Here is a 12,003-nt window from a genome sequence, read left to right as displayed (position 1 = left end):
AGAGAGTTGGAGGTTAGAGAGCAGAGAGGTGGCATCGGAGAGGGGGCATTCTGAGTTGCAGAGGGGGCAATGTGAAAAATTTAAACCCACAAACTCTTCAGCAGCCATTCCTCTTATCATTGAGGATGAGTGGCCAGAAATCTTCAATGAAAACTGCCAAAACCAGGCCCAGAGCTCCGTGGTTCCAGGAACAGAAATTGGAGGAGCTAGTGACGGAGGTGGAGCTCAGGTACAATGAACCCACCCGGGATGGTTGTGGCAAGCCTCCACCAGCCCAATACCAAAGACTTTGGATGGACATGGGTGAGATGGTGACTGCAATGGGCAACGTTGAGCAGGATGGGGCCCAATGCCGCAAACGTTGGAACGATTTGCTGGCGTCAGCTAGCATGAGTAGCCCCATCCTCTCCAAGGTCAAAAACGTTGTGCGCCAGATGCGTGTGTGTGTGTGTGTGTGAGAGTGTGTGTGGGGGGCATGAGCAAAGCGGGTAAAGGCTGCAACGTTTCTTTGTGCAGAAAAAACAAGCAGCCAAACAGGCAAGCCTGAGTGCGACCGGAGGAGGCCCAGAAGAGGTGGTCGAATTGACTAGGCTGGAAGAGCATACGTTGGCATTGGTGGGTGACTGCCGTCATGCAACCACAGACATTGATGCAGATCCGGTGCCACAGCGTGGTAAGGTTATACTAATCTCTGGTGTCAGCGACACTCATGGCATGAAAGTACATGCAATGTTAAGGCACTCGCGGTTGAACGCACACTTTGTCGCCCATTATTGGTGTGGACATGTCGGGACAGGACTTCTTGCTGACATAATGTGAGATGGAACGGCTTACATCTCAGCTTGACGACCACGACTGTCCCCCCACCCCTTTCCCCACAGACTGATATGTTGTTCCCTACTTGCAGATGATGAGTCAGACAGCACGGATCTAGAGAGACCATCGACCTCTGGCCTTAACAGAAGCCTCCAGACCCCAGCATCTCCCACCCCGATGTTCTCCACATCAGAGGACGCTAGATCCTTCCTGCACCGCGACCCCTCCATCCCGCCAGATCACCCATTTCCACCGCTCCCTCCTCCGCCACCCAGGGCGAGGAAGAACAGGAGGGAGACGAGGGAGAAGGGCCTATCTTTCTGCCCCTTGACCTGGAGGATCCGGAAGCAGCTGACATCAACCTCCTGCCACGTAAACCAAGTGGCCGCAGAACCTCGGCGCCGGGCTCCGATTTCCTGGGCTTGCCAACGGACTCCACAGACGCAAGCTCAACCAAGCGCAGAGGCCGTGGCTTGAAGGGAAGCAAGGCCCAGCACCCAGCAGCAGCGGGCAACCACCTGTGGATGTATCACAGCTCGCTGTACTCAACCAGATGGTGCAACTATCAAGCACAACTGTGGAGGTAGGTCGCAACATGTTGCAGACCATGGCTGGGATAGCTGGCAGCATCGCCTCCTTCACCCAACAGTATGATCAGAGGATGGACTGGCTCATTACAGTCTTGGAGCACACAACAGAAAGCCATGAGGCAAGAGATGGCTTCTGTACGCGTAGTGCAAGCCCCTGACCCCACACCCTCAAGGCAGACAGATCCGGAGGAGCAGGAGATCTCTGCGCCTTTGGTCCCGCGCCCTACCTTTTCACCGATATGCACACGTCTGCAGACATCCCGCTGCCCTCCTGCACAACCTCCTCAACCAGAGGCAGAGAGGGGCAGGGGAGGGCCACGCCGTCGTGTAGGCGTGGGGAGGAAGATAACATCAGGCATCGCTGTAAGGCGGGGGGAAAGGGAGGTGGTGGTGCCGGGTAGAGGGATAGGTGTTGCTTCTGTAAAGTTACGTAAATGTAATAATCTTATGTAACCTTTGTTATTGTACACTTGTAAATACACTCACATTGCTGACCCTCTGTTTGTGCGTGTGTCATTTTAACGTCATGTGTGGTGTATTGCAAGAAACACACATCTGTTCCTCAGGTCATCTACTTCATCAGGAATATCTTCCCATCCACATCTGACTGCAGTGTATAATGGGTCCTGTCATCAGACCATCGCAAGACGACAACGAAGGGTCACCAATGCAGGAAGGCCATTCAACTACTCTCACTTTACTTACTTGCAGGGCAAACCTTAAGGCTTGCACTTCAACCCTATTTTTTCAAGGCCAAACATGGAAGAGTGTCACCCCTGAGATGACATGATCATCAGTTACAAGCAGTACATTGTGCGAGACAATTAATGAATCAGCTTGGCTGTACAAAATGTGAGATGCATTTACTCATAATAATTTTCCCTTTGCCATTGGGCTCAATGAAGGACTTCCAGCATGGTTCAACAAAAAAGCCTCCATCAGCTTAGACACATTTCACTCGCTTTTATGACATCCAATTTAAATATCACCATCAGCAATAAAGTAATGCAACATTGACCTAACTTTTTTTCAGCAGCCCCACTGATATGGTGCAGCATCCGCCTGGCTGCCGCGATGTGATGGCCTCCAGCACTCCCTCCCACCCATTCTCCATGATGCCCGACTGCCATCAGATCACCAGCCTCCTGTTCTCCATGCTGGCCGAATGCCGTCCACCTCTCCCTCCCTCCCGCCCAATCTCACTGCTGGCTGAATGCCATCCAGGTAAGACCTCCCTCCCACCCGATCTCTGTGCTGCCCGACTGCCGTCCACCTCTCCCTCCCTCACACCCGATCCCACTGCTGACCGAATGCCGTCCACCTCTCCCTCCCTCCCACTTGATCTCACTGCTGACCGAATGCCGCCCAGGTCAGACTGCTTTTCCCGAGCGGTCCTTCTGGCGGGCGGCAGGTCGACCGGAGGCCAGCATAACTGATGAAAATGGCACTTTTGCAACATCCGGCATGGGCGGGCGGCATGATCTGACATCAGCGGAACCCTTCCCCACCAAACGTCCGTCGGGCGGAACCTTAATGGCACATGGTTCCGGAGGAACCGCCCAGAAAACCGATATTTGCAGCGGGATTTCGGCGGATGCGGGCGGAACACCGACAAATTTCAGCTCCTATACCTCTATTTATGAAGCCCAGGATCCCGCAAGCCTTTTTAATTGCTTTCTCAACCTTCAATGATTTGTGCGCACATACCCCCAGGTCTCTCTGTTCGTGCACCCCCTCAGGTGTACTGTGCCACTGTTATTCATGGTTCTACACTTGCCTTCACTGATAGAATTCCCAACCTGCTTTTTCCAATGACTTCTGACAAAATTAAAGGTCTCACAGGATCTTGACAACTGCATAGAAGGCACTGCACAAACCTCAAAATAAATCAATCAAATGCCAAGCCTAGTAACATCATCGGTGAGCATACTGTGAAGGTGCGTGGTATTATGCAATACAGCCAGAGGGAAGTTACAGAAAGATAGGATTATAATGATGTGGCTCCAATAAATCAGCAGGGAAAGGAAAGGAGAGCTGGCTCATACTTATTAACTGTCTTTAAAAATAAAATAATGATCTTCATGCTCTTTGAACACAATGATCTTATTTGAAGCAAAATATTCAGCGAGGAATGTCAAATCCAGACACCCTCATTTATTCTATTTTCTTGGAATTAAATTGGTAATAGAGAAAGTTGAATGTGGTTTTTATCTTATGCAGTGAGTGATACATTCAACAGTCAGAAAAGAAGTTGGTAGGCGTCAAGAAGTTTGGAAGCTGTGGACTGTCACTCTACCTTACTGCCAGGAGAAAATATAATTCGAGCAACAAGTGCTTTGAATGCATTCCATTAGTGAAACAGAGATCTGTCTGTTCCTGATGTAGAACTAATTATGTGTTGTTCTGCACAGCGAGTACCAAATACACAGAAGAAACTCAAGCTTTTTTGGATGGGTGTATCAGCTACTGGAGCACAGACCAAGATTCGAACCTGGGATCTTTGACCTTTCAACTCAGCCCTCTCCAGAGGCCCTATGACCAACAATCACAGACCTCTACTTATCCAGGCTCCTGAGAGCTTAGTCAGCTTGTTGTTAATTCTATACAGTACAGACTACCACGACAGTGATACTCCAAAATAGACTGCTACTGCAGTTGTGAGTGTCTGCCAATGCCTGGAGATCAGTGCTTGCTTGGAGCCTCTCCAGTTTTTTAAATTATTCTACCCACCTTCAGCTTTTGTTAAAATACATGAGCTGGTAGGCTGACCTGAGACATATTGTGATAATGTGTTGCACATTGGTAAATGTAGGTTTGATTCTGGAGGGGGCAAAACAAATATGATGGCATGTTAAACTGAGTTGCACTTGTGAACCTTTAGCAGCCAGTTCAAGAGCAGAACCAATAAAGACCTGATAAGAGACCACTTGCTCACCCTCTTGGACAAGGTAGGAAAGACAGGAAGAAAATAACTGTATCAACCTCAGAGAAAATAACTGTACCGACCTCAGATAAAGAATTAATATCAGTATCAAGGCCTGTATGTACTTGCATCCATGTCCAGAGTCCAAATTAATATAATAATACTTGCATGTACTTAACAACTTTCAGGTCAAAAAATTTCGAAGCACTTCAGATACAATTTGAAAATGCTCAACCTTATTTTGAAGTGTGACAATTGTTACATTGGAAAAAATGGCAGCTATTTTGTTGCAACAACATCCGCAAACAGCAACATAAAAACATAAGAACATAAGAAATATGAGCAGGAGTAGACTACATGGCCCCTCGGGCCTGCTCTGCCATTCAATAAGATCATAATTCTAAAAGGACAAAGGGTGTTCAAAAAACAAGCCTAAAGGCTTTGTGTCTTAATGCAAGGAGTATCCGTAATAAAGTGGATGAATTAACTGTGCAAATAGATATTAACAGATATGATGTGATTGGGATTACAGAGACGTAGCTCCAGGATGATCGGCTGGAAACTCAACATCCAAGGGGTATTCAACATTCAGGAAGGATAGAATAAAAGGAAAAGGAGGTGGGGTAGCATTGCTGGTTAAAGAGGAGATTAATGCAATAGTTAAGAAGGACATCAGCTTGGATGATGTGGAATCTATGGCCCCAAGTTTCCACATTTTTTAATAAAACCACATTGCCCTTCCATGATCAGCACTGAGGCTTCTTGCAGCTTTCCCCCTCCCCCTGCCGTCGGTCGGTCCCAACGGCAAACCGCTGCCTGAAAGGCCTGCCTGAAGCACTTTCACACAGGTAGGAACATGGTTTATTTAATCTTTTCTTTGCTTATAAATTTTTATTCAGGTTGGATTTATTTGTATAATATTTGTACAAGTATAACTAAGGATTTATTGTAGAATTTAATGACTTCTCTTCCCAACCCACCTCGTTCCTGACGCCTAATTTGTAACCTACGCCTGATTTTTTAATGTGTAGGCAAGGTTTTTTCATGCCGACAAAAATCTTCACTTGCTCCATTCTAAGTTAGTTTGGAGTATGTTTTCACTGTGGAAACTTTCAAATCAGGCGTCAGTGGCCGGACACGCCCCCTTTTGAAAAAAAATTCTGTTCAAAAGTGAAACTTCTACCTGACGAGAACTGCAGAAAACTTAAATGTGGAGAATTCCGATTTCTAAGATACTCTGTTCTCCACCAGGAGCAAATCATGTGGAAACTTGGGGCCTATATGGGGAGAGCTGCAGAACACCAAAGGGCAAAAAACTTTAGTGCGAGTTGTGTACAGACCTCCAAACAGTAGTAGTGATGTTGGGGAAGGCATCAAACGGGAAATTAGGGGTGCATGCAATAAAGGTGCAGCAGTTATCATGGGTGACTTTAATATGCATATAGATTGGGCTAACCAAACTGGAAACAATACGGTGGTGGAGGATTTCCTGGAGTGCATAAGGGATGGTTTTCCAATATGTCAAGGAGCCAACTAGGGGGGAGGCCATCTTAGACTGGGTGTTGTGTAATGAGAGAGGATTAATTAGCAATCTCGTTGTGCGAGGCCCCTTGGGAAAGAATGACCATAATATGGTGGAATTCTACATTAGGATGGAGAATGAAACAGTTAATTCAGAGACCATGGTCCAGAACTTAAAGAAGGGTAACTTTGAAGGTATGAGGCGTGAATTGGCTAGGATGGATTGGCGAATGATACTTAAGGGGTTGACAGTGGATGGGCAATGGCAGACATTTAGAGACTGCATGGATGAACTACAACAATTGTACATCCCTGTCTGGCGTAAAAATAAAAAAGGGAAGGTGGCTCAACCGTGGCTATCAAAGGAAATCAGGGATAGTATTAAAGCCAAGGAAGTGGCATACAAATTGGCCAGAAATAGCAGCAAACCTGGGGAGTGGGAGAAATTTAGAACTCAGCAGAGGAGGACAAAGGGTTTGATTAGGGCAGGGAAAATAGAGTACGAGAGGAAGCTTGCAGGGAACATTAAGACGGACTGCAAAAACTTCTATAGATATGTAAAGACAAAAAGGTTAATAAAGACAAACGTAGGTCCCCTGCAGTTAGAATCAAGGGAAGTCATAACAGGGAACAAAGAAATGGCAGACCAACTGAACAAGTACTTTGGTTCGGTATTCACTAAGGAGGACACAAACAACCTTGCGGATCTAAAAGGGGTCAGAGGGTCTAGTAAGAAGGAGGAACTGAGGGAAATCCTTATTAGTCGGGAAATTGTGTTGGAGAAATTGATGTGATTGAAGGCCGATAAATCACCAGGGCCAGATGGACTACATCCCAGAGTACTTAAGGAGGTGGCCTTGGAAATAGCGGATGTATTGACAGTCATTTTCCAACATTCCATAGACTCTGGATCAGTTCCTATGGAGTGGAGGGTAGCCAATGTAACCCCAATTTTTAAAAAAGGAGGGAGAGAGAAAACAGGGAATTATAGACCGGTCAGCCTGACATCGGTAGTGGGTAAAATGATGGAATCAATTATTAAGGATGTCATAGCAGCGCATTTGGAAAGAGGTGACATGATAGGTCCAAGTCAGCATGGATTTGTGAAAGGGAAATCATGCTTGACAAATCTTCTGGAATTTTTTGAGGATGTTTCCAGTAGAGTGGGCAAGGGAGAACCAGTTGATGGTGTATTTTGACTTTCAGAAGGCTTTTGGCAAGGTCCCACACAAGAGATTAATGTGCAAAGTTAAAGCACATGGGATTGGGGATAGTGTGCTGACGTGAATTGAGAACTGGTTGGCAGACAGGAAGCAAAGAGTAGGAGTAAATGGATACTTTTCAGAATGGCAGGCAGTGACTAGTGGGGTACCGCAAGGTTCTGTGCTGGGGCCCCAGCTGTTTACACTGTACATTAATGATTTAGACGAGGGGATTAAATGTAGTATCTCCAAATTTGCGGATGACACTAAGTTGGGTGGCAGTGTGAGCTGCGAGGAGGATGCTATGAGGCTGCAGAGTGACTTGGATAGGTTAGTTGAATGGGCAAATGCATGGCAGATGAAGTATAATGTGGATAAATGTGAGGTTATCCACTTTGGTGGTAAAAACAGAGAGACAGACTATTATCTGAATGGTGACAGATTAGGAAAAGGGGAGGTGCAATGAGACCTGGGTGCCATGGTACATCATTCATTGAAGGTTGGCATGCAGGTACAGCAGGCGGTTAAGAAAGCAAATGGCATGTTGGCCTTCATAGCGAGTGGATTTGAGTACAGGGGCAGGGAGGTGTTACTACAGTTGTACAGGGCCTTGGTGAGGCCACACCTGGAGTATTGTGTACAGTTTTGGTCTCCTAATTTGAGGAAGGACATTCTTGCTATTGAGAGGGTACAGCGAAGGTTCACCAGCCTGTTTCCCGGGATGGCGGGACTGACATATCAAGAAAGACTGGATCAACTGGGCTTGTATTCACTGGAGTTCAGAAGAATGAGAGGGGATCTCATAGAAACGTTTAAAATTCTGACAGGTTTAGACAGGTTAGATGCAGGAAGAATGTTCCCAATGTTAGGGAAGTCCAGAACCAGGGCTCACAGTCTAAGGATAAGGGGTAAGCCATTTAGGACTGAGATGAGGAGAAACTTCTTCACTCAGAGAGTGGTGAACCTGTGGAATTCTCTACCACAGAAAGTTGTTGAGGCCAATTCACTAAATATATTCAAAAAGGAGTTAGATGTAGTCCTTACTACTAGGGGGATCAAGGGGTATGGTGAGAAAGCAGGAATGGGGTACTGAAGTTGCATGTTCAGCCATGAACTCGTTGAATGGCGGTGCAGGCTCGAAGGGCCGAATGGCCTACTCCTGCACCTATTTTCTATGTTTCTATGTTTCTATGGCTGATCTAATCTTGGCCTCAACTCCACTTTCCTGCCTGTTCCCCATGAACCTTGACTTCCCTGTAGTTCAAGAATGACTAGAGATGAATGACTAGTCAATCTATTTTTGGTGGTATGGGCTAAGGGATATGTTGGCCAGTACACTGGAAGAACTCCTTGCTTTTCTTCCATTGAACCTTTAACATCGACCCGAACCACTGGAAGATAGACAGGATTTAGGTACAACGTCTCATCGGAAGTACAGCAGCATTGACATGGAGCACTCTGTGCTTCACTGTCGTGTTATATGTGTGCCCATCTCACTGTAAAAGTCCATTTTAATACTTACAGCTGTGCACTTATAAGAGTGCGTATTGAAATTTATGACTGTGCCTATGGCAAAATTTGGGCAAAGTCAATTATTGCCTGTGTTGAATTTTTTAATTTATAATCATTCTGTAATGCTAAATTCAGCATCAGGGCTCAGCCTCAAGGTGCAGTTTTTCTTAACAGTAAGCCAGCAGCCTAGAATAATTCTGGAAACAATACTGATTTGAAAATCAATTAGTTAATGAGAGTATAGGCATTATCTACAGTCTCAAACATGTTGAGCTATTGTGAGAAGGTGGATCCTTGTGTTAACAGATGGTCCAGGATGTCCTTCTTCCATTTGAACAAGGACAAACACACATTTAAACAAATCTCAGCCCCAAAGAATACGGTCACATGTCTATCCATCATGCCAGTGCTGCTGCTAGCTCTTCATCTCGAGCTGGCTCTGTAAATCCCATTTCTCTGACCTTACGCAAATCTATTTCCCTGATTTTTCCCTATATCCTTTTATATTCTATTTTCAAATACATATCAAATTCCTTTTTAAATCACGTTATAGCTTCTTCCTGACCCTGGGATCAACTAATGAACAAGCAAGTGTCAGCACCCTGGTAGACTCCTAAACACCCCCAGGTCACACACTGTACAAACCCATTGCTCCATCCTCCTCGAACCAAACCCCTGACAATAGGGCCTTTTGCCTAGTCTAAAATCATACAGGGCAAGACATATAAGAAATTAATACATGAAAATGCTAAAGATCTGCTTTCACATGTGTAAAGAGTCCGGTCGTACAAGTGCACATAAGTTTGTTTTCGCAAAACAATTGAAAACCATACATTTTAAGCACAATATCTGAAAATCACTGAATGGACACTGAAATTGGATTGTCTACTCAAAATGAGAATTGGTGGTCACGCTGCCTGGCCACGGTAATCAGCAGTACCACAACCCAATACAGAGAACTGTGCATGTGTCTACAAGAACCATGTAACCTGCAATCAAACACAGGTTTTGCAATGCTCCACAACCCAAGAAAATGTAGAAATTCCGTACATCTCAAAATAAACAAATAAAAATGAAGAGTTATGGATTTTGTCAAGTCTGCTCAATGGCTGAGCTGTCTCTGCCTGGTTCTTTTGCACTTGCTTACCTTTTATGAAGTGAATCTTTCTTGTCCACTGAGCCCAAACTCTGAAAGACAAAGGAAAAATTCCTGGTCACACAAAGCCCAAGAGATACACTGGGCCAATTTTAAATCAAGCATTCCTGGTGTAGCCTGGTGCTTATCAACTCTTATGGGAATGTGGGGAGGGTCAGATTATGTCGGCTCACATATGTAGGTTGTTCTGCCCACCCAAATTTGAAACACAGGCCTCAGCCCAGTAGCAGGATCACTACCTCCAACAAATAGATTAGCATCATTTTTAAACAATATCCTACGAAGCACCTGACTGGTGGTGGTATGGACTATAATGATAATAGAATATTATGGTTTTGGACATAGATGAATCAAGCTGACAACAACTAATTGCCTCTGATGACAGCATTAGCAGCATTGCCGAATACAGAAAGTGTGTTTACCTCAGTCTGAAGAACAGAAACATAGAAACATAGAAAAATAGGTGCAGGAGTAGGCCATTCAGCCCTTCGAGCCTGCACCGCCATTCAATAAGATCATGGAAGGAATCTTCAGTACCCCTTTCCTGCTTTCTCTCCATACCCCTTGATCCCCTTAACTGTAAGAGCCATATCTAACTCCCTCTTGAATATATCCAATGAACTGGCATCAACAATTCTCTGCGGCAGGGAATTCCACAGGTTAACAACTCTCTGAGTGAAGAAGTTTCTCCTCATTTCAGTCCTAAATGGCCTACCCCTTATCCTAAGACTATGTCCCCTGGTTCTGGACTTCCCCAACATCGGGAACATTCTTCCCGTCAGAATCTTATATATTTCTATGAGATCCCCTCTCATCCTTCTAAACTCCAGTGAATAAAGGCCCAGTTGATCCAGTCTCTCCTCATATGACAGCCCAGCCATCCCTGGAATCAGTCTGGTGAACCTTCGCTGCACTCCCTCAATAGCAAGAACATCCTTCCTCAGACTAGGAGACCAAAACTGAACACAATATTCCAGGTGAGGCCTCACTAAGGCCTTGTACAACTGCAGTAAGACCTCCCTGCTTCTATATTCAAATCCCCTAGCTATGAAGGCCAACATACCATTTGCCTTCTTCACCGCTTGCTGTACTTGCGTGCCCACTTTCAGTGACTGATGAACCATGGCACCCAGATCTCATTGCACCTCCCCTTTTCCTAGTCTGCTGTCATTCAGATAATATTCTGCCTTCGTGTTTTTGCCCCCAAAATGGATAACTTCACATTTATCCACATTATACTGCATCTGCCACTCATCTAACCTGTCCAAGTCACCCTGCAGCCTTTTAGCGTCCTCCTCACAGCTCACATCGCCACCCAGTTTAGTGTCATCTGCAAACTTGGAGATATTACACTCTATTCCTTCATCCAAATCGTTAATGTATATTGTAACGAGCTGGGGTCCCAGCACTGAGCCCTGCGGCACTCCACTAGTCACTGCCTGCCATTCTGAAAAGGACCCGTTTATCCTGACTCTCTGCTTCCTGTCTGCCAACCAGTTCCCTATCCACGTCAGTATATTACCCCCAATACCATGTGCTTTGACTTTGCACAACAATCTCTTGTGCAGTACCTTGTCAAAAGCCTTCTGAAAGTCCAAATATACCACATCCACTGGTTCTCCCTTGTCCACTCTGCTAGTTACATCCTCAAAAAATTCCAGAAGATTCGTCAAGCATGATTTCCCTATCATAAATCCATGCTGACGTGATCTGATCCTGTCACCGCTTTCCAAATGTGCTGCTATTTCATCCTTCATGATCGATTCCAACATTTTCCCCATTACTGATGTCAAGCTAACCAGTCTATAATTACCCGTTTTCTCTCTCCCTCCTTTTTTAAAAAGTGGTGTTACATTAGCTACCCTCCAGTCCATGGGAACTGATCCAGAGTTGATAGACTGTTGGAAAATGATCACCAATGCATCCACTATTTCTAGGGCCACTTCCTTGAGCACTCTCTGATGCAGACTATCAGGCCCCGGGGATTTATCGGCCTTCAATCCCATCAATTTCCCTAACACAATTTCCCGCCTAATAAGGATATCCTTCAGTTCCTCCTTGAAGTAAGTGGCTTCAGCGCACTGTTCTAACAAGCTATGGCCATCATAGGATATCTGTTCTGATGAAGGGTCATCGACCTGAACCGTTAACTCTGTTTCTCTCCACAGATGCTGCCTGACCCGCTGAGATTTCCAGCATTTTCTGTTTTTATAATATATTAGATATAGGATATCTGTGCCTTGCTCTGATTATTACCCCAAGGGTACTTGTTCCCAGATAGAG

The 12,003-nt window shown here is 45.4% G+C and overlaps 1 protein-coding gene across 1 annotated transcript in view; it reads right to left on the bottom strand.

The window, feature by feature from the left end:
- Window positions 1-12,003, bottom strand: part of LOC139225844 (ankyrin repeat and fibronectin type-III domain-containing protein 1-like) — a 1,527,386-nt gene that overhangs the window by 841,260 nt on the left and 674,123 nt on the right. The window contains exon 4 of the mRNA XM_070856697.1: window positions 9,712-9,752. Coding sequence (XP_070712798.1) covers window positions 9,712-9,752 — 41 coding nt within the window. The remainder of the gene's footprint in view (window positions 1-9,711; window positions 9,753-12,003) is intronic.

This window comes from Pristiophorus japonicus, chromosome 15, assembly GCF_044704955.1.
Source record: "Pristiophorus japonicus isolate sPriJap1 chromosome 15, sPriJap1.hap1, whole genome shotgun sequence".
Taxonomy (NCBI): Eukaryota; Metazoa; Chordata; class Chondrichthyes; family Pristiophoridae; genus Pristiophorus; species Pristiophorus japonicus.
Note: the sequence above shows the minus strand (reverse complement) of the source record. Positions and strands in the feature narration are given on the sequence as shown.